The sequence below is a fragment of the Phaethon lepturus genome, unplaced genomic scaffold (genome assembly GCF_000687285.1).
Source record: "Phaethon lepturus isolate BGI_N335 unplaced genomic scaffold, ASM68728v1 scaffold4529, whole genome shotgun sequence".
Lineage (NCBI taxonomy): Eukaryota > Metazoa > Chordata > Aves > Phaethontiformes > Phaethontidae > Phaethon > Phaethon lepturus.
Window position 1 is genome coordinate 12,568 of NW_010565366.1, and position 23,755 is coordinate 36,322.

Here is a 23,755-nt window from a genome sequence, read left to right on the forward strand (position 1 = left end):
TGAGCACCACCACGAGGACTGGCCGTTCCTTGCGAGTAAATGAATACAATCGCTTCACATTACAGCACACTAACAAGCTCCCACTTAAAACTAAATAATTGTAATTTATCTTAGATACAACCGATGCACCTTAAGAATCTCCAAGCATGCTCAAGTACAGTGCCTCATTAGCTTCTTTTCCTTCCTAATTTGCAGGCAAGTCATTTAACTTAAAAATGACAGATTTAGGTAAAAAGTGGGTAATACTTGAAACACTGTTTTATAGCTTTCACATAGTGTGGATGCAGATCATCATGGCATGCTGACAAATTGTACTCAGGGATTTTGTATCAGAATGCTGCTAAGACAATAAAATTAGGGACTGAGATTTATTAATTTATTAGGGTTTATTTTGAGAGAAAACATTTACCTTTCTTTTTCTCCTTAGCTTACTATATACTCTTCTCTTTCCAACCCTGGTTATTTATTTCTATTATTAAAAATTTAATGAGTCTGAACTCTTTGTGACTACTTACTTGCTTGTCCTCTAATGACCGCACATGCATCTGAATTGCCTGGACATTGCTGAGTTCCTTGTCTGTTACAGTCTTCATCACTAGAACCTACACAGGTGTAACACTGCAGTGCTTCGCCTGGCATTAAGGAAAAAAAGACCACTTGTAACAGTAGAATTTAGAGTTTACAAAAATATTTTCAAATACCAGCTACACACTCCAATTTTGTTTGAAGCACTTGCAAAAACTGCCAAAAGTTTTAAAAAATAGGTAGAGAGTCTGCAAGTCTATCAATTTTTCTTTTTTAGAAGTGGTCCAGATACTGATTTTAAAGATACTAAAAAAAGCCATTTATTATTATATTGTTACAATTTGCTCTTAAAATAATCCAAGAATATCTGATGTTCTGTAATTGCATCCACACCTTTCTGTAACATTATCAGAGCAGAGTCCACTGTAACAACTTGGAATATCATGGTTTTTCCCCCTCTATCATGGTCTTTTGTCCACAGTACCATGAAAAAGTACATTGCAAACACATAAAATCTGACTATGAATGATCCGTATTTCATCTTCTCCTAAAGTATCAACTCAGCTGGAAGGCACAACAGTATCTCTTAAGAGTTTTGCTTTTGTTTAAACGTTACAACCATTACTTTATCCTCTTTCTTTTCCTTAGTTCAAACTACATGGTCTTTTCCAAGGCAAGCATGAACTTGAAATATCTTTAAAATACCATCCTTCAGACTTGCAGAGTAGAAGGTGCACTTGCTGTCCACAGGGACACGTGCGTTTAAATTTGTCAGCATACACATTTATGTTTACATTAAATAGCAGAGGTGAAATTCTGTGCTGCTAACTACATACACAAAATAAGCTGAAACCAAACAAACCCAGGAGAGAAGCCCAGAACAGCAAAGAGGCTCAGCCATGCCTGAAGTAGGAAATGAAAAATAAATTAAAAAAAGGAAAGAAAAGGGAGTTGACTTACTTTTGATTACAAAAAGGGAGCTGACAAGAACCAAGCTGAAGACAGTCCACATCATGGAGATACAGGCGATGTACCATTAGCCAAAGAAAGGAGTTTGTTTGCTATTAAAGCCTTAACGCTTATCTTACCATACCTAATCCTCTGCAGAGGATAACTTATAGGATAACGAGGTGTGCGAGAACGCTACTTAGCTAGCTTATTCTGGTTGCACTTCTAGTCACACGTACTTCGTCTCCACAAACCCTGCAGGCAAATTCTTCCAGTAGCAAGAAGAGGAAAATGTATTCACCTTTCAGTGATACATACACTTAAAAACCATCAGCCCATCATCGCATGTCACAGCCTCCAATTCACGCAAACAGTCTCACTGCATTTGCCTACGTGATTTGCTGGATCAGGGTCAGAGTATTAAACACTTTTGAGGATTAAGCCTACGCTTGGGACATGAATGGTCCAAATCTAGCATATATATCTATATATAGGCATGGAGCTGTGCACATAACTAGTATATTCTTGTGACCCACGGAGTGGTCCAAGCAGCGACCCACGAAGTGCTTTCTGCAGAGGAGTTCCTTCCAAAGAGCTGCTGTTACCTGGCGCTGCACATGAAGTAAGCAAGTGAAGTACATAAAATAGAGCCATACTTATCTTCAACTTTCAACGAAAAGATTTATTTACAATAGAGAATTTCATTTAAGTGACATGCAGTTTCAATTTTTTTCATTTTTAATTTTATTTTACAAATCAGCAAATGCAGATAAAGTTTACACTCCTTAAGGCAAGAGTCCCCATGCAAGTAATACATGTTTATATTAAATCCAAAAGACATCCAACATGGGAACTCATGTACAAAGGGAAGGCTAGGATCAGCAATTTGTAATTTCTTAGAGAACTTGACAATCTCCCTGATACAGGAACTTTGAGATCAACTTGCTATGAATTATACTATGAAAATGCAAACAATAGCAAGAAATTCTGATAGTCATCTTAGTACTGCATACAATTAAATCAACTTTATTTAGAAAGAAAATACAGTAGTGCATACGAAAAAGTGAAAATATAACCTGTCCACATAAATGCATGGACATCAGTGTGCCAATGGTCATATTGCACTCAATATCGAAGTCCAGAAATTTGGTTAAAAGTTAGCTTTTCCCCATTTTGGCAATCAGTTCATCACAAATCTTTGTTAATTCTTCTATCTCTTTATTCTGGAAAATAAAAGGCAATAATAATTATTACAAAAAATATTGTTGCATTGAGTATTTTTTTTTTCCAATTATCCAACCTCTGGGAGAAGTGTGGGACAATTAAGTTTTCTCCAATACTGAGAACACAATATCGATACATATATAGAGAGATATATATGCATATATAGTACGGCTACGTATAGCGCATTCAAATGACACGCTTCCTTATTTCCACATACTGCTCCTCCGACTTTAATAGATACAATTTAGCACTAAAGCAGACAGCTCTATAAGCAGTCGTTCCTAGCACATGATACTACAATAGTATGGCATGTACATTTGTTTTGAGGCTGCACTTTCATAGCATCATTTTCACCCTCTTTTCCAGGGGCTCTAAGCAAGGCCGAGCTTTGGTCATCCTGTTGACTTCTGTGTTAGAAGACTTGAATTGCTACTCACCTTTTGCTCCAGTGTTCTTTCCAATGCGTCCACTTTCAGCTGCTCTTTACGAAGGCTGGCCTGATACGCTGCTTGCTCTTGCTGAGCCTTGCCTCTCACTTGTGCAATTTCAGCATTGGCTCTAGAAAAACACAGATTTTTGTCATGTCAGGTTCACTACAGGAAAGGACAGCGGGTACCAAAGGATGGACTGCATCTCAACAGATGGGTGGTGAGGGCAAGGCTCTTTTCTTTGTATCTTTGAAAGTATTCTGAGACTTGTCCCCAGAGACTTTTCATGACTCCCTCTCTTGCTCAGCAGAGGCTGCAAAGTCTTTTCTTAATGTCTGTGTCACTCCCTTCATCCTTCTCTCAGATTGTCTTGGGGTCACAAATATGACTTAGGTAGAAGTGTTTTCTGGCAGTTTCTAAACCCGATCTCCAGTTCTTACAGTCTAGACTCACAGCTGGGACCGCAGCTGGAAAGCAAATCCCAGTCTTACTTTGTTTTAGGCACTGATCATTCCTAGTGACATTTTGGAAACATCTCTTGGGTCTAGGGGACTGTAATATGAGTCCTGAATGTCATCGCTAGAAATGCTTAATTGGTCATTACATGGAAGCATAGGAAAAAATAAAAATAAAATATCAACCACAGCTGCCTCTCTTAGGCCCTAATCTGATGTTCACTCCTTAAGAGTGGCTTAAGGAGTTGCCAGCCGTGCACATCTGGCACAATCTTTTCTGCAACTGTTCCTTGTTGCCCTCAGCACCAAGCACTGGGCTGATCCAGCTTAGATAATTGGTGTTACTCGGGGAGAGACCTCCCGACCGGTTCTGCACTGAAACAGCGGGGCAGCACTTACATGTTCTGTTCTGCCGATTGACGCAGGGGCAATAATACAGCGCAGGGGCAATAGCAAATCTCTGGGGGCAGGAATACTGGCTGCAGGTGCAAATATCTGAGCACAGCCCTCCATAGCTGCATAAACCTAGCTAATGGCTTCTTTCTTGATCTTCCCTGGAAAATACGTTGAAGAAACTTGAAGACATTTGATAAAAATAGAAACTTAAGGTGTTCTATGTGGTCAGGAGCTGGAAAAAACACCAGCGCATCACAGAAATTCTCACTGCAGCATCTCATTCCCCGCTCCATCACAGAGCAGCCAGTGCTCTGCATGTTGAAGGAGCAGGTTTGGGATGCGAGGTCCAGCCACAGGAATCCTCCTGCAGCATGAACTCCTGAAAGGAGATGTGTACAATCAATTACCTGTCCAGTTTTTCCTCAGCGTGAATTTTGAGCGCTTGATACCTCTGCTCTTCCTTCTTTACTCGTGATAAATATTCCTGCGCACATTTCTTTAACACTTCTTCATTCTTAAATGAGAAGATTACATTAAGTTTAATCCAAGAGGTTGAAGCGTGGGACAGGCATCTATTTGTGGGACTCACGTTCAGATATTTGAAGGGCTGCAGTCTAACACGGACACCCCCCCACAGAGGCCACCTGAAGCAGTATTACACAGTGCAAAAAGCTTTTATCGTTCTTCTGTTTGCATTTGAAACATGGCTGCAATCCTTCATCTGAGGATTACGCTACGTCACGCACTTTAGACATAACCTCTGACCCGAGGAATTCACGTCCGAGGTTTTAACAGGATGCTCAGGCCAGAAGCCAGCCCTGACACGTGCTCAAGTCCCGCAGTTACGTGACATCTATTGAAATCGCACTGTCACAGATAGGAGCAAGTTATTTTTGTGCAAAATCTTCACCTTTCCTAAAGCTATTCCAAAAGGAAAGCACAAATGAGCATTCAGTTTCCCCCTCCCTCCAGCACACTGCAGTGTAACGCAGTACATCAGATTCGACTGGAGACAAAGACGCGTCTTCTGCCAAGCGGCACTGGTGCGCCCGAGAGCCTGCTCAGCTTTGCTCTTCAAAGGAAGGGACTTTATCATCACTCACCTTCCGAAACCCCTCCAATACTTCTTTCATTTTTTCGTATCTCCTGAAGAGATCTGCCAGTGATTTCTCCACCGAGTTCAGATCTGCCAAAGCTTGTTCCTTCTCCACTATCAGCTGCTGAACAGTGTGATGGGAGACAGATTTTTCTCTCTGTTCATCCTCTGTTAGAAAGAAGACAGGGGGAGGGAAAAAAGTGATCTTTTAAAGGGTAACAGGAGTAAGAACACTGATTTCACTATCATCTATAGCTTCTACTACACTGTGCACTACATTGTGTATTACTAAGTTTGCGAGAATCCAGAAAAGTAATTTTTATATAAAGACACCATCCTGTTTTGGAAAAGGGTTGCCAAATACAGTGGTATTTAAATATTTTGATGTTGGGGAAAAATGTGAATGTATCTGTTCTGATGATTTATTTCACTCTGAACTCTGCTGCTCCCATGAAAAAGGCAGGTGTGGGATTTCCCTTGTCTGCCTGAAGATGCACTAGCTGAGGAAAGGACATTTATGCATATTACTAGCGCTGGCAATAAATTATTTGCCATTGCTGATAGATGCTTGTCATCTCCTGGCATCTCTTCTAATCCTGCACAAAGCACTTTCTTTAATGGAATTCAACTCAAATTCTTCCCTTGGAAAAACAGTATTTTGCAAACTCTCATTCTTAGGATTACTGTAGCAAGTGCCAGAAAGGAAATCTAACATTAGACAGACTTTCCAAGTTTTGGTCTGCGGAAAACCTCTTTCAAGCTTCTCCTGGGCACAGTTAAATTTGAGGGAGGGATGGTGGAAAGAACACATCAGAAATCCAAATCCATATAGAAGAGAACTTTTCAAAGGAATTGAACTATTGATAAATTGGAATACCCGTGTAACACTGGAAGAAAAGCTCTGGCATTGTCTTCCAAAATGCTTCACTGCTTGCTTCATATCCTAATATATGATTCTTGTGTCCATGTTTTAAGGGCTACTTTGAGCGATACTGAAATGAAAACCAACTGCAAAACACAGCAGTTTTATATTACCGTTTTCCGTTGTCTATGATAGAAACTAAAATAAGGTATAAAGTTCTCCCATGTAAAAAGCACAGGGCGTTTCAGAATCTACAACTGTTCATTAGGCCTTCATATTCTGAAATATAAAAAACTAAACAAGAATTTACTTTTTTATTTGAATAGAAGTCTTCATCTGAATTAAGTATTTCACAGTGCTGGTCAGCTCTGAAATGTCAAAGTTGTCAATTCCCAAACTCAGGGTAATCTCTTCCTTTTGCATATTCAATCCTTCTATACGCTTTTTTGGTAGCCTACGGCCAGAGAAGCGACCGTGCCACGCCATGCGTCCGCTCACGTTGGCTGTCTTCTGTGCCCCTCTGCACGCCCCCGGAGAGCATCTTGCTGGGGCAGGGCCTGACCTGAGGTTATTCTGCTATATGAGATGCAGAAGATCGAAGGAACCAGAGAAGCTCTCAGGACCTGCACTGAGTTTGTGGCACTGGAAGTTGTAACATCTTTATTTTGCTGGTGAACAAACACCTTTGATACGGCAGAACAGAAACTCAGAGCCCTGTAATGCCACATCAGTTTGCTAACATTTAACATTTCATTAAAAATAAACACTCTTTTCTATTTTGCCTTCTTAAAGACACTCTGTGGTCTTCTGTAATGTCAAAACGAATGTATTCTCAAGTAAAATGAGAGAACCATTTGTCACCCTTTGTTTATTTTTCTAAATCTGAATTGTCACCTTGTGTTCCAGCACAAGATTTGTTTAATCACGCTGGAGATTACACACTGTCTAGCTTAATTCCAAAACACTTACTGGCAGGATCCTGTTCCTTGGCAAAACCTCTGTCGTCGCAACTCCATGCAGGGGAAGGGATCCATTTGCATGATCACGTAATGTACTTAAGTGTATTTAATGTCACAACTTTACTTTTTCTGAGACTGCTGTCTGCGGTATTTTAGCAACTTCTTTCTTATTTGTTTCTAGGGCAATCTAGAAAGTTAGTAATTCCTGACTCACTCCCCCACAAGTACCAAGCTCGCTCTCTTCCTCCCAGTGCCCTCCTCTCTCCTCAGCTGGACCAGCCCCTCACACACTCACCCCCACTTCAACTTCCCCACAGGAATTAGGGGCAAGAGACATCCGACGCTCCCTTTCTCCTCTCCCTCCCAGCACACGCTAGAGCTAGAGCTGTCCATGGACCGGGGAGCGAGCTCAGGCCCTCCCTAAACTCCAGGGGGAAAACGGGAATTTATTTTGGGGAAGGGAGTGACACACGAATTGAAAAGAGGGAAAGTTTCCAGTGAGCTTTAGGGAAGGGGCATCTGGTAATCTCAGATAACAGTTAAGATAGATTTAAAACCAAAGTGGTTAAATACTACAGAAAACAGAAACTGGCATCTGGGTGGAGGGGGACTGGAAGATCTGTGTGACGTTTTCTACAACTATGAATTAGCTTTAATGAAGAAGCTGCTTAGTGGAACTGTGCTGGTAACAGTCAAATCTTAGTTAAGCAGTTGCAGATACTTATTTCTAAAGATATTTATGAGGTTACACGATTAAAATATTTTAATTAAATGGCCTCCATGTCTGCAACACACACTGCTCACCAACAACAACAACAGTACGCTCACGACTAACACTATCCAAATTGACAGAATCAGAGCACCACCACTGTGATCTGCTTTCAGGCTCAGCTCAGTAATACTCACATTACTTAATGGGAATGCAGCGAACAGAGAACAAAAGCAAAAGAAACTAAAAATGCAAAATGCTGGTGTGAAAGTTGGTGAAAGGCTTTACTTACCAGGCTTGCCTGTTTTGTTTTTGCAAGCAAATAGCAAGAAGCAACAAAAACGGAAGCAAAACAGAAAATCAGGTATTGTTAGGAAAGCAGAAAATAAGTAACGCAACAACCTGTAATGCACAAAGCATAACATCTGTTTGTTCACTGTAATGAGAATTTAAATATGTATTTAAAAATACAAGTATAAGGACACATTTTTAACAGAAAAAACCCAACATTAAAAATCCATCAATAAAAAGGAAATCCACGCCAGGGATTTTGGAAGGGAACTGTGGGTGGCTGTGATCAGGGTGCGTGTAGGGTGGGGTGCAGTGCACATGGGGGTTACGCAGGCTCCGTTCCTTACGGCTGTCAGTGCCACGCAGTCGTGAGCTGCAAAACTTGGGCAACAGGCAGCAAAGCAGCAGCACAAGTAGCAGGCTAGCCTGGAAAGCCTGGGTTTTTTCTCCCCTCTCCTCAGTATAAACAAGAATGTGTCAGGGGCTGAGGCAAGCGTAAGGAAAAAAAGTTAAAGCACAGGTAAAAAAATATGCGAAGAGACACTAACAGGGATCTACAGAGTGACAGCTTGGAAGCTCTGGCTGTACAGAGTGTGGCATGAGCTAACTGCATAAGCTAAGTCGAGTAATATTGGGTTCTTTGTGTATATGACAGCAAATATTAGACTTTCCACAGCCCTGGAAATCAAAGGAAATTACCATTTGCAATGCATGTGCCTTTATAGGCAAACATATGCAATCATCTATTGTTAGTATGGAATATTTTCATATTCACTATACATACACATGACAACCTATAAAAAGCTAAGCAGGACCTATCAACCACACTGAATATTCATTAAAGGGATTTGTGAAATTGGTTCGCTTGTAATGCCCTCCTAACAGGGCTGTATAAATAGCTCAGAAGGGTTAAATCATAGATAGAAACAGCACAGGCATTTCTTTTGTTAAAAGGCATATTTTGCTTTCGCAGCAAGGCGTTATTGTGATAATAGTTCAGCGAAGTATATACAAATAGCACACAGACAATCATTTTCCTCCACAATGTGGCATTTGGATGAGTGAATTCCTTTATCAAAAGGGACAGTAATTTATGGCAGATGACAGGAGAAAGTGGGACAATGAGTTCAAAAATTTACATTAAATGCAAGGAGAAGAAGCCTCGAAGTTAACGTATTACCACAGCAGATGACAGGAGAAAGTGGGACAATTAGTTCAAAAATTTACATTAAATGCAGGGAGAAGAAGCCTCGAAGTTAACGTATTACCATGCTGTAGAATTTGCATACTGCTCTAATTGACACATGCTTTCTGTGTCACTGTTTTGTTTCAGTTCCTTTGCAAATGGACAGCAAATTACATTATTCATAGCCATAGCTCTTAAAAACTTGTCATAGATCATTTGAAAGACTCTGACTGATATGCTGAATTTGAAGTTTAAACATCCTTCTACTTCCACAGTGGCCAACAGCCCAATGCTTGAATTATCACTGATTTCTTTGCAACAAGAGGAAACAGCAATTGTAGAATTTACTACGTACGCCATGGCTGTGCCTTTGCCTCAGGACTGCGGCCTCACAATTTCAATTAAAAAAAAAAAAAAATCTGTTTCTCAAAAACAGAATTTGAATTTGTTACCAAAAAGAAACTGCAGTTGCTAACTATACGCATATGCTTGGGAAAAGAGGGCAGGTCCTGTGTTTGTCCATATGAATGGCCAGGTTCAGGGATGATGCCATACCAGAGTACGTTTAGTGTAAACCAAAATGAATTAAGTTCTTTGTATACTCTGGTCACTCCTATTTTAACACTTGCATGATGAGAATGACAGACATTATGTCAGAAGGCAGGCACATTTGCTCAGTTGTACATACAAAAGGCAATGGAGGCAGAACACCATAGAGAATGAAGCCAGGCATATTATTATTACTATTAATTTTATCTATTATTATTATGTTTATTTATTTATTGGCCCATTTTTCCCTTCACTTGAAAGGAGGCTGGGGTGTCTCCCAATGGCTGAGAAATGCAGGAAGGCAGCAAAAGCACCAGACATTGAACTACTTGCCCCCCACTCTCTTTGGGCAAAAATAAGATTTGCTACAAACGTATATAAACGCAACTCAAGCATTAATTAAAAAAAACGTAATTTAAAAGAAACCAAAAATTTGGGGGTCACACAGTACTGACTGTGTATGAGGGGACTGCCAATTTTCAAAGGGCAAAACAATATATGCTGATAGCAGTAAAAACTTTTTAGAAAGATGTGCTTGTGCCTGTTGTGTTCCTGGCACACTGTACTCTCTGTGACAGTTCTCTCAGGGGGAGCAAGAGGAATACTTTCTTTATTTTTATTTTTCAGTAGAGACAGTGCAGGCAGGCTGGATTCGTAACACCCCCGGCTCGCAGACACCATTCGCCAGGCTAGCCTTTCTCCTGCACCTCACAGCCCAGACCCGTCCCCGAGGCCACTCCTAATGGCTTTTAAAAATATTTCAGAGTTCTCTGCCGCTTTACTCGAGCTTGTTGAGATGAGCTCGGTCCTGCTTTCTCGTCAGCCACTGCTTCTTTTCCTGTTTTTCCCAGCCATTTGGCCATAGCAAACCTGAGACCCTGCTCAGCCGTCTGCCTTGCTGGGAGACGGCTCGAGCTGAAGCCGTGCCGGGCAGCACAAGCCACCGGCACTTTCTACAGCCTGACTAAGAAAAAGAGCTTTGGAAATCTTATGAGGAGGCTTTAAAATCACATCCCAGGGGCCAGACTTCCCGTGCTAGAGTCCTGCAACCTTTGCTTTTGAAAACCCTACTGCACGTAGCGTTTTTCATTTCTGGGGCAAGACGCTAACAAAGGCATTTTCTAATAATCGTGAGGCAAATCATGTCATAATTTAGACCTTAAAGGAGACCCTTATGCCAGTAAGTAACTGGGGAGGTGGATCGGCCACTCATAATCTCTCAGCTGGGATTGGAATTAAGCTAGGTTTTGGTCCGACCAATGCACTTAGCACAGATAATCTCTGCTGTTGTAAAGAGCTAAGTTTGGTATCTCCCATTAAACAGTTGGGACCGGATGACTACAGGGTTTTTAGGTCACTGAAGGCCTCTCCTGGAGATACCCATGAATTCTGGGCCAAGCATCTGAACATGCTTCCTATGATGCAAACGAAAAAGCCCTGACCTTTCGGTATTACCTGGACTGCCTGGGGGCTACTTTCTGGAGAAGGAAGCCCTAGCTTTTCATCACAGCCTGCCAGCACGCCCTGTGTCCTCAGCTGCGTTCACACTTCCCAGCGGCATCAGCGGACGTAGCTAGCATCAAAACGACGCCCACAGACTTAAAAGCGTGTTCCTCTGCCCTCTTCAGAAAATCAGAGTGGAGGATAGCATCTTTCAGAGTAAAAACACCTACCTATCATCTGAGCAATCGTCTTCTCATATTCTGAAACTATTTTCCTGTAAGAGGGGAAAAAAAAGACAAGCTTTTGGCAAATGTCGTAATTGCTAATGCTTCCTTAGAAAATAATGCTACGCAGTAACTGAACTATGGTATTTTAAAAGAGATGCAGACCCCCTTCACGCTTTCATATGCTCCTTGTTACCCGAGTAACAAATAAAACTGACAGTTTAAACATTGCACCTCATTTTTAATTCTCCATGTAAATCAATACAGGCGGGGGAAGGGAAAAGGGATTGCTTTGAACCAAATTCTGTTACGTGAAACATGCCCAAAGAACATTACCAACCACAATTTAAACATGATCACACTGGTCTAATTCAAGAGTTACAAAGAGTCTGATTTTTCCATTACTTTCTCCGCTCCCCTCCATGTTTGTGTTTGCTTATTTTTAATGTAAGTGTTAAGAAAAGTTATAATTGATAGCAAGTAAACCTAACAAGAGTATAGTTGGCCCTCATCCAAAATGTATCTAATCTTCCACTCTCCAAATGTGACGAAATGATCCATTAGCACTTAAGAAAGCAAGACCAAAATATTCAACTATGTAGCACAAAATCCATCCTGTCCTATTTCCAAAATCTGCTTTTGAAACAGAGGTGGCAAAATGTTATTTTTAAGACTATTTTCTTTCATATACTCATGGTAGGCTTTAAATTTCCTTCTTGAAAAGAGGTTAGCCAAAATAAGCAGATTAAATGTGATTTAGAAAGATGATCCATCCCTTCCCAGAGCCAAATAAAGCTGATGAAATGAGACTAGCTTGATCTGTGCTTTGATTCATGAGCCACGTAGGACCGTCTATGAAAAACAAAATTACACCACACTTCATCTGAAGTGGATATTCAAAATAGCTCACTGGTATTTGAATACGTCTCTTTTGAAGTCTTAGCTTGCTTTCACTTGCTGAGTTTTATTAGAGAAGCCTGCTGCAGTTGGTGAGGTTACAGAAAGGATGTGGGAAAATCCCGAGACAAAAGTCAGTAAGGAAAGGAGGAACTTGCGAAGCTCCCAAAAAACTAACGCAGTAACTCCAGTACCGCCTGTCTCAGATCTGAATGACAAACAGAGCCCAGAAACCCCTGAGAAGGCCACCTGCCCCAAAGTCAGCAGCATCTGAGCGCTCGGCGCTCGGCGAGCAGAGCGCTCGGCGGGGCAGGGGCTCTGCGGCCGCACACCTCACTGACCCCGAAACGATTCTCGGCACTGGGGCCAGAGCCCGTCTCTGCACAGTTCGCCGTGCCTCCAGCCGCTGCCTCCACTGGGATCTACTCGGATGCTGCTTTCCCTGCTGCCAGTCCTGTTGTTCTAATTAGCGCTTTTTTTTTAAACCATAAATGACACTTTTGAGAGCAAAGATAGCCACAAGAATTTTCCCCTAAAAGGAAAGGATTGGTTTCATGTCCAAAGAAGATTACCTCAAAATCCTGCTGTAAGCAATAAGCATTTTAAAGCCATGTCATATCCTTCTAACACCAAGCATCTTTAGGAAGTTTTACCATCTTAGAAAATGAAGCCAAGGACTCAGGGCAACAAACATGACATTAAACACTGTTAGAACACTACAGCACTTCCCAGCCTAGGCTGCACCATGGATGTTGGTAGCAAAGTGAAATAACATCTATTTCTTATTTTTACCAGCTTTAGATTAGTTCAAGTAAGTGCCACATTCTCTGTGTTATCCAGCCTTATGAATCTTGTGGCAGCTGTTCAATAGAAGCGGATGCTGCAATGGCACATTGATTTTAATAATTTTCTATTTGGAAAGCAAGGTAGTCAAGTGAAGTCTTGTTCCAGATTCATGTCAAAAGCCTCTTTCAGTCAAGCAGCCTAAATAACAGTCATTATGGCTGGGGAACCAAAGGATGCTGGCCACATCATTCCTCCCTGTGACGGCACATCTTAACTCCAGCTTGACATGCTGCATAGGCTTAACTTTGGGTATTTTAGACATTCAGCCTATCTATTGACTTCCTGTAATTTCCTAAGTCATAAAAACACCAAAGGCTACAAAGGATCTCAGAGGTCATCTGCTTGACTTCCCTTACTGAGGCATAATCAATTAGACCTCCAAATACCCATATTTAAATATTTCTTGCCTGCCTCTGGTTGTACCCTTGGATTATGGTATAGCCCAACCTGGTTTAGCCCTTCGACAGTCATTACATTATTACAACTTCGCCTCTTGGCTACTGTTCTCTGGAGTGGAATTTCCTCCAGTCCGGTGCTTTTCTGGAAATTTAGCTGAACTCAGGATATTCCAGGTAGAATACGCAGGACTTGGGTAAAGGGGCACTGCTTCTCCTCATGTGGAAAATTATGCTTTTGTGCTTGCAACTCTAGACGATCCCTTCACTCCTTGCTTACCATTATGTCTATTCGCTTGCTGTGTCTCCAATTTACCACATGTGGACCGTTTCAACACTTAATCTTCCAAGAGAAATCTTTCTTTGTGTACACATGCATATTTTATCATTTTATGACAATCTGAGTCAGATTCTTCTTCACCCATGTGTTCTAGGGATGGGCCTGTGGGAAATTTGGCTTAGACAATGTGTTTTTTTCAAATCAAATTTTATTGCGGGTGTAGACACACAAGAAAATTACTGTGAGGAAGATAAAGGTACAGATCTACAGCGTGCCAGCTGCTGTGTCACCCCTGCTCTCCTTTCATTAAAGAAAAAGCCCGTCAGCAGCCAGCAGGCACGTGCACCCAGGCAGTTTCTACAGAACCGACCAAGCACTGCACTTGAGCATGTGCTGCACGCCGAGACATTCCTTCTACAATGCCTAATTTTGTTTGTTCCTTGTTTTGCTTCCTCAGTCCGGCTGCTTGCAGCAGCTCTTTTCCGTTTTGCCTCATTATGCATTTGAGGGCTATGCCAACGTTTTGTTTCCTTTCCCAAGCAGGGCGCGAGAGGTGAGAGAACTCCGCTGGGCGCTGGTTTTCTGGAAGAAATAAAGCGGCTGCCCCTGCCTTTCGCAGATCCTTCTCTTAAGATGCTTTGGCTCAAAGCCCTGCGCTGCCGCTATTCAAATCTGCCCTGCGCGACTCCTGGCATCCATGCCAGCGTTTGCCGAGCTCTGCGCCGCAGTTCCCCTTTCCCCTTGCCCTCTAAGTACAGTTTTCCTGGGTGTAAGCAGGAATTGCATAAGCAGGTCATCACTTGATACAGCTCATTGGCTTTAGCTTTAAACCACCGAGACATTTAATTTTGGGAAGAAGCTCGTGCTAGGACAGAAGTGATTTTGAGGAAAATTCAGTCTTGGAAGCAACTGCAGAAATTATTAATTAAAAGAAGGATGCTAAAATAATCTGGCAGTTTCCTTTTGAGTTAAGGGAGGGTTGCTTTGCTGTTTATTTGAAGATAGAAAACAATAGGCTTTAAAGACTCCATTAAATATTTTTATACACTCTCTTTTGCAATTGATGACTTCCTCAGATTCAGACTGACGAGCAGGTCAAACTCATTGGTATGTCGTTCTTATGGTATTAACACTATAAAAAAAAGGCTGAAACTTTCAACTGACTAAATGGGAAGCAATAGTGATCTTTGAGCAACACTGCTCACCTCATCCACTACAGTGACTTTGTTGTCCACCTTGCAAGTGGTAGGACCTGGGCTGGGGAGGAAGGTCAAACCAGTTATGTTCCAGTATACAGATATTTAATATAATACAGGCAGGTTTGCAAGGAGAAATAGAACTGGTGCAACAAAAATAAACTGAAAAGCTCAGGGTCCTACTGTCAGCTCTCAAACGGAGCAACAAAACCCAAGATAACTATTCCTTAACTAAAATCAAGCTTAGCATGTGCAGTAATTAAAAAATCAGCTCAGTTTGAAGAAAAGGGTGTAGAATCTCCTTGAAATTCAACACTCAGAGGCCAGAGTGGTTCCTTTGCAATAAATGTTTTTCTGCGTGCAACTGGGTTTTTGGTTTTTGTTATAGAAACTTTTTACAGTAATGTTCTGGACGGAGCCTGTACTACCCATACCTATCTACAAACCTTCACATTCTTTCTTCTGTTGGAAAAACTATTTATGGAGAGTGAATTTTAAATTAGCATGTGCATAACCCTGCCAGCTCTGCAGGCAGACTCATTCAGTCAGGCAACAGAAACATCACTACGCAAGCCACGTGAGAATTCACAGCACAAACTGGAGGAAATTCTTCCCTTACATTAACCTAGATTAAGACCTCTCTTATCTCAGCATTTTGAGGATGTAAATGAGATCAGCAACATAGCAGTTTTCAATGATTACCCTGAAGAGGGGTGCCTGCCATGCAGGGCAAAGACAAAGTATCAGTTTAGGATCACTCCAAAGCCTGCAGTTAAAAATAACAAAACTAATTCAGCTAACCAAAACAGCTGTACAATCATGGTACTCTGCATACTATCCACAGGCTGAAAGGAGACTCTCTCAGTGTCATTAGGGACAAGTTCAGAACCCACCTCATTTCCATCACTTCCCTTCTGCTTTCTTCGTATTTCTCTTTCCACTCAGATACTTCTCTTTCCTTGGCCATAATCTGAAACAAAGAAAGCAAAGGGAAAAAAAAAAACAACACAGTAAACCAAAGTGATCCATTAAAGAGGAAATTAAATAATGCTACAATATTTGATTTAATAGCAAATCCTAATTAACAGAGGTATAGTTTTCAAGCGCATAATGGTTCAAATATAAGCATCCCCAGTGATTTTTTTCTTTTTTGGACTGCAAGGTGCAATTAAAAAAGTTTAGATATGAAATCACACTGAAGTTTTGAAAAACTAACTTAGGAAAGCAGATGCAATGTTCTTGTTTCATGTTTCATTCCTGATTATAACAAGGACACCTTTCAAGAAATACTACATAAGACTAAACTGTGTCTGATCTGACCTGATGCCAAACCTGAAATACTTCTGTACATGGATTTGGAACACGGACCCCTGGTTTGTGCTCTAAGGGGGTTCTACTGCTTCTGCATGCATATTTAGGGCTGACTGTCCATGAAATTTTATAGCCAAAGGACTGTGTTCCTTTGTGCTCCTTTCGTTCACACAATCTGTCATAAAGTTTGGAATACTCTAACATTAGATAGTACTCATTTTTTAATTGTTATTATTAGCCAGACTAATCTTAGATGTAGCTTTGTAAAATACGTAATTTTATTCCTATATCTAGCATCTTACAATTTTTAAATAATTACACTGCAATGTCAAGATGCATAGAGTACACTTGAGGTTAAAACCAATAAAGATTTATTTTCATATAATGCCTGTTTTTCACTTACATCAAAAAAAAGTAAAACTTACAGTGCAGCACCTTTTGCTTTGGTAGCCTCTAGGATGGCTTTAGCATGGCTGAGGATGGTTTCAAGAATAGAACATGTGTTCATAATATGAATCATTTGGGAGAAAACAGGAAAGAAGGAAACCACAAGGGGCACATCTTTTCTTTTCCAAATTGTGAAGAAAATTACCTCTGCTCTAGCGAGTCGCAGCGCAGAGTCTAAGTCTTGCTGGGGGTAGAGAAGACCCGTGGTGCTTTCTGCATCCGAGGTGCCGATCCGGGAGTACAGTGCACTTTTAGAGATGGAAACATCTGCTGGGATAGCAGGTTCTCTCTGTGTGTTTGTTTTTTTGAATACAAAGAAATGAACCATTAACTATGCATTTAGCTCATATGTTTTCTGGGTGTAGTGCTAGGCACCAGGGTCCTGAACTGGGACTAGAATCCTGTGCACTACTAAATTATAACAGCAATAATGCTGGCAAGGAACTTTGAATTTAGCAATCATGAAATATACATTTAAGATCTCTGGTAAACACCAAGAAAGCTGCATTACCCTTATGGAGAGATAATAAAGACAGCACTTTGCCACCAATATTTTAATGTCCTATATTAGAAAATTTACTACCTTCTGATGCACGAATGTCATCAAAACATCCACAAGAAACGCAGATCAGCAGAAATTAGAATTGGAGGCAGAGAGCTTGTTAAGGGGAATTCTGCTTCCATAAAAATAGATCAAGAAACCAGAAGCAAGAGGACAGTTCACTTTCTTAGATCTGACCTGCCAATGTACTGCGTCTATCATATGTGGTATTACACAAAAAGCGTGCGTAGACAATTGACGTTGCTGCCTCACTGGTATTTAGCATGCAATTAGTAAGTTAAATGAGGTTTTATTTGCAGCTGCCCATTTTGCTCGCATCAGCGGCCCAGACTGACGCAGAAGGACGGTGTCATGAAAAATGAGGAAGAGAGCAAAGAAGAGGTATGCGACAGCAAGATGCACGACATGTCTTGCAAACAGCTCTAGATCCAAACAATCCAACTTACAGCACGCTAAGACCAAGGAGATTATAAAAGACAGTTAGGAAGATACTAAACACAAAAAAACCTCAACACACTTTCAGACACCATCCGTAGCACCCCCGTGTCCCTGTGTCCCCTACCTACGCTTTGCATCTCGCCATCAACCCGGTAACCCGCACGTGCTGACCGCCTGGCTGGGTATTGCCTCTGGCGGCCTGGGAAACAAAATGCTCTTTCTCTCAGCTGCTGGAGGGCCACAAAATAATTTTGGGACTGGATGTGACCATATGCCTATTGCTGAGGTTTAATGTTCCACTCTCTGCTAAATATGCGCGGAACCGGCCAAAGGAACGAGGATTACTGGGGATGGGGAGGAGGGGGCACACAGTACAGACACCATGGTCATCACCAAAACACTACTTGCTCACAACACTGGACTGAAACAGGCTGGAGAATGAAAATGTCATAAAAAATTAAAATTAACTTTTTGTTTTTAAAAGAGAAAACCCTCATAGAAACCAAACGGGGTGGCAAGTTAATGGTAAGAGGCATCTCTAAGAGCTCTGTTCTGTTTCCAGGCTCCAGAGCAGAGAAAGGGGATCCCCTCCGCACGTGCAGTGCTGGGACACCCACGGCTGCGCCGCACAGGCGCAGGCTACATCATCTGCGGGCTAATTCTGTGAGACAGAGCCGGAGCACCTCCACCTCACGGGCTGAGGACCTGCTCTGGTCCCGCGTTGCCCAGAGCAGTCCCAGGGGAGCCCCACTGTGGGGGAAGACGGGCTTAGCCCTGGCCAGGGACGTGCTTTGCACTTACAAAGAATTTTCCTTTCTCTTTCTCTTTATATGAAATCCTTCCAGCAAAACAGGTTTCACAGGAAAGGTCTTGCATTTGAGTATGGCTGAAATTCCTTGAAATTCTGTGACCCAAGAAGATATTCATGTGGCACAGAACATTCAAACACCCGGACTTCAGCAGGGAGGACACAAATGCTCACAAATCCCTCTCACTGTGCATGTACAAAAACATCACTTCCTAAGCCAGTGCTGAAACTGCATTTCAAAATATGGAATGATTTAATTTTTTAAAATTTAACCTGCAGATTCAGGAGCAGAATTTTTCGGTGGGCTCTCATGACAAACAAAATTGTCTCTATGATGATGCTACATATAGCCACAGAGAGAGTTTGAGGAGGGAAGTCAGCTTGATCAATGCCTTTTTCCATCCACTGACGGAAACGGATCTCACATGCAGCTTTTCTGGTACAGCACTTCCTTGCTGCTGAAAGGGGGATAACATATTTTTCCAGTTTACTTGTTACTTTTGTGTGTAAAGCAATATATTCTGTTCCTTCAAGTTCACCAGTGCAGTACCTTACACTTTAGGCTTTATCTGCCATAATTAAGAGTAGTAATGAAGATTTTTTTTAATGAGGTTTTTACGTATAAAGAGAGAAAAAGTTTTTATTTTATTGTAAAAGAGGTTTGGGTTTCTTTAGTTGTTTTTGTTTGTTGGTTTTTTTTAATAAAATCGCAGAGTCACATTCTACTGCTTGAAGCACAGGAATGTGGAAGTGAGTAGATAATGTCTGAATCCAGGTTCAGTCCTCCTCTCCACAACGTGCACACCAACAGACCTCATTAATTTCAATACCACATGCTCTTGTTTCAACACAGTTAAAGGAAATTTTGTCAGATGCTATTCTATAAATCATTCACTTGCTCACAGTTCTTTTCGCATAGCCTAGAATAATACAAATGATCTAAAGCCACTGTTAATTTTGTTGAAATCCCTTCTGAGTTCTCACATCACACCTTATTGAAGAAGCTATATTAAAAATTACACAGAATGCTCACTCGAGATAAATACAGGACTAGATATTCTGCATATCACATCTGTAGACAACATGAAGAAACCACACCAGCAACATTAAAAGACTAGGCAAGATAAATTAATTAGAGCAAGAGTAAGCTAAACAGTACTTACAAAACACCATACTGCATCTTTTATTTATTTAAGAGATTCTCACTAATTTGCTTTGTCGTTTTTGTTCGGTTTTAAACACAGGAGTCAATTGAGTACTACTTCCAGCACTTAGGGAGCAGGCCATCCCTTCTCTTTTTTTACTACATTTAACCATGAACATACGTAAAAAATAATGATCAATTCCAATATAATTAGGAGGTGCAACCTAAAATCCAGTGGATTTTCCTACTTGAGCAAAAAGCATCACAAGATCTATCAAAATTACATAGCCTGTATTCTTGAAAGTATGTCCCAATATACAACAACTATGCAGGGAAAAGTACATCTGGGACACAAGCTCAGGCATCTACGTAAATGCATAAATACAAAAAACACATGGTGCTGTCCACACGTGGTGCTGTCCTCAGATCTGAGTAGAGGTAAAATAGTCAATAAATAAGACTACTTGCTGGCTCAACTCAGTATCCTAACTTCAAAAAATGTACTTTAGTTCTGCCGCAAACACAAGGCAATAATAACTGAGACATAACAATGAGCCATTAGATCATCAAAGCCGTCCTCAAAAGAAAGGTCATCCTGAAGATCAATCAGTTGAACTGAATGTATCGTATTTCAAAAGCCTCCTGCAGCTTAATTTGCTGGATCTCATAAAGAGATTGCAGGAAAATATTCATTGTGGCAAAAGAAACACAAATTTCCTCAAGCTCATATAAAAACATGTCAAAGCAACTGCCAGGATGATGAAGATTTTTACAGAAAAAAGAACATTTAAAGCATTTAATAAATACTTATGCATATTTTTTACATAGTGCTCAACACTTCACTAATATAGTTATGTTTTCTCTAGTTCTCTCTTGCATCTGAGTAAATTGTACAAAAGAATAGTAATAATGACATGTAAAACAACTTAAAATTTCCAAAGGCGACTGTAAAAACTCTTGGAATTTAACCATTGAGCAGAAATGCTTGCGGTAGTGCTCCGACCAGTACTGTCCTACCTCTGGAAACACTTCACAAGAGTCACAACTGGGCTCTTTGGCAGGACCAACCAGTAAAAGTCCTCATGGTTTTACTTCAAAAGCCAATTTTACAGAGCTCTAAACTGATGCGCAATTCGGTAACTGTTATTTGCTGCCTCTAGATATTCCTATTCTGAGAAAATAATATAACCTGACCAACAGAATGATGGTATTGCCTGAAATAACTCTGTCAATGCTTTAAGTTCAACACCTAATTGCTGAGAAGGTAAGCAGTTAATTGGGGTAATAATAACAGTAGGGATTTGTAAGTCACTGAACCTCACGCACAAAGATTAGAGTCTGTAGGGGAATTATTACTAAATGTAGGTCACTGCAATCTTAGTGTAAATATTTGAGAGCCCAATGCACTACTACTACTCTTCCTAGCATCTCTCACAGAAAGCAGGTATCTGACCAGAAATGGAATAAATGCACATCGATTAACCAGCTGCAGCTATCTTGCTGCAAGAAGGTCAAAGTGAAAGAAAATAGAGAAAGGCACTGGAATGAAAATGAGAACTAGTTATTACCATACTGTTTAGAGGAATATGCTGAAAATGAGCTTGCCCTTTCCCAGCACTCAAATACTGCTTGCGTGCGTATCAAATGATCTACTCTCTTAATTAATTGATATGTGTGCGGACAGGTCAATGGAGGCAAAACAAGACCTACTTGTGCTTACAAATTATTGAAAAGTAAGTAAAATTCATGCGTAAGTTCTCTGCTTGTAAAGTTTTACTAGAAAAAATGGTGTCCCTGTTTGAAGGAAATATTCCTCCTTCACTACCATGAGAGCCTCCCAAAGCCGTGATGCCCTCATCACGTTTGTGCCGATGCCTTTCCTTTCAGTTTCCTTGGATCTTATTTCAACACCCAACCCTACGTCGCCTCAGCATCTGTAGGGCGGTGGACACAAATCCTATCAGCTTTCTGCTCAAGATGCACGTATCAAAAAATGGCCACAAGGCATCCTAATAGAGACTTTAATAGAGAAGTGTTAATTCATCTCAGTGCTGGAAGACAGAAATCTTTGGCAATGCAAAAGTAGATGACTAGTCCTGCTGTTGTGCAAGTGTGACAAGAAGTTTGGGAGTGGCCAAATAACTTCCCTCTGTCCGAGAACAACAAACTGCACATCTTTATTTTCAGTCCTAGTACTAGCAGAAAATGTCTGTATTTAATCTCTAGTTTAGGTGACCTAACTTGCCATAACAAGTGCTTGTGCCTTTATTTAGCATCCTGTTCTTGTTACCCATCCTGTAATGGTTTAGCAAATGTTAAATGTAATTATACAACATTAAGAAAAGAACTGAGGCCAGCCAACCAGAAGGGAATTCTGACAGTTAGCATCCGAATTTAAGTCACTGCAGTTGTCTGGTGGATCCTATTATACTTAATCCAGGCCATCAGTCACTGTAGGTCACAAGGGTTGTCATCATAGGCTGATTTAATATTAGCAACCTCCCACTGAAATAGTAAAGTTATACAAGGACAGAAGTCCTTCCCAGCCTAACATGACACCCACAGTATTCAGCTAAAAGCATTCCTATGACTGGACCAACATGGGGCTTTGTGAACGTCAAAATGCGACCGGTTCTCTGTCAGGGGTGCACTTTAGCTTATTTTTCTCCCCCCATCTCTACTTATTGTTTCTGCTGTCTTTGTTATACAAATTAATGGCATTTTCTAGGAATTCACATGAAATCCATTCCCTGTTTCCAAGGAGTTCATAAACTTGTTCTAGATAAAAGAAAATGCTGTAACGATGTTAAAAAGCATCTTTAAAATATAACTCCACATAATCAAATACATACTATAACATTTTTGCAGCTCAGAATCTTCCCTGCATAACACATAAGAATTCACAAACATTTGAACCTATTCTCTTCAGTCTAAAATAGTACAATTTGTGAGTTTCTGAATTGCTGGCCAGTAGCAAAAATGCAGATGTCTAACAGAAGATTTTTGTATAACCTGTAGGTTATATGGTCTAGGTATTATTATGTGTTTCATCTCAAGTGTTTCCTGGCACTGGAAAGCCTGACTGCTTCATGTTACAGCAAAGTGCTGGGAGCACTAGGAGGTAGAGAGGATCCCACCTCACCCTCTTCTGACACGGGCCACTCAGGGCAATGGAGCAAGGGGGGACAGTCACACACACAGGCTAGTATAGGAAAATGGTATTTGTTTTTCCACTCCTGTAATTAGAAGGTGAATCTTGGTTTCTAATGAAGACAACTACACTTTTTTCTTTAAAACACCCATAAATCTTCAAGGAATGAGTTCACTTCAGTGAGTACGGCAACACCAAGGAAACAGCTGGTTCATGGGCTATTTAAGGTAAGCAAAATAAATCAAATATAATAATTATTTTTCATAAAAATAATAATTTTTTCACAGCTCATCTCAAAAAAAATCTTTACTTTTATGAACTAGCTACTTTATGACTGATCTTTAAAGCACCAAGAAATTCTACCCTATAACAAGCCCAAAAGTACCTGAAAGGGGGTTGTGGCAACGTGGGTGTCCCAAGTAACTAGTGATAGGACGAGAGGAAATGGCCTCAAGTTGCGCCAGGGAAGGTTTAGACTGGATATTAGGAAAAAATTCTTTACTGAGAGAGTGGTCAAGCATTGAAACAGGCTGCCCAGGGAGCTGGTGGAGTCACCGTCACTGCAAGTGTTCAAAAAACATGTAGACGTGGCACTTCAGGACATGGTTTACTGGGCATGGTGGTGTTGGGTTGATGGTTGGACTTGAAGGATCTTAGAGGTCTTTTCCAACCTTAACGATTCTGTGATTCTGTGATGCAATGAACTCATGATGGTATAGGACCAGGCAAAAGACTTCCCACTGACTTATTAATGGACAGTATAAGAAGAGAAAGGTCACTGGAGAAGGGCATGTCAGAAGCACATTCTCCTCATTTGGAATAAAATGTCTCACTGTAGCAGGACACTGTCAATCCGTCAGCATCCCATTCAGCTGGTACCACCTCCCAAGAAAGCCATTACCATTCCTGGCTTGACTTTTTTGTCAAAAGCACTATGAAGGGCATCATGAACTTGCTGCGCAACTGGCTAACCACCAAACCCAGT

General features: G+C 40.9%; 2 protein-coding genes across 2 annotated transcripts in view; both read right to left on the minus strand.

The window, feature by feature from the left end:
• The window catches only part of LOC104627055 (CD59 glycoprotein-like), a 1,852-nt gene extending 312 nt beyond the window's left edge, over window positions 1–1,540 (minus strand). Inside the window, exons 1-2 of the mRNA XM_010295151.1 lie at window positions 1,486–1,540; window positions 516–632 (exon numbers count right to left, since the gene is read on the minus strand). Coding sequence (XP_010293453.1) covers window positions 516–632; window positions 1,486–1,540 — 172 coding nt within the window. The remainder of the gene's footprint in view (window positions 1–515; window positions 633–1,485) is intronic.
• A 595-nt stretch (window positions 1,541–2,135) lies between these two features.
• The window catches only part of TACC2 (transforming, acidic coiled-coil containing protein 2), a 106,994-nt gene continuing 85,374 nt past the window's right edge, over window positions 2,136–23,755 (minus strand). The window contains exons 13-19 of the mRNA XM_010295152.1: window positions 16,813–16,956; window positions 15,803–15,879; window positions 11,302–11,345; window positions 5,080–5,240; window positions 4,384–4,490; window positions 3,135–3,255; window positions 2,136–2,696 (exon numbers count right to left, since the gene is read on the minus strand). Coding sequence (XP_010293454.1) covers window positions 2,631–2,696; window positions 3,135–3,255; window positions 4,384–4,490; window positions 5,080–5,240; window positions 11,302–11,345; window positions 15,803–15,879; window positions 16,813–16,956 — 720 coding nt within the window. The 3' untranslated portion in view covers window positions 2,136–2,630. The remainder of the gene's footprint in view (window positions 2,697–3,134; window positions 3,256–4,383; window positions 4,491–5,079; window positions 5,241–11,301; window positions 11,346–15,802; window positions 15,880–16,812; window positions 16,957–23,755) is intronic.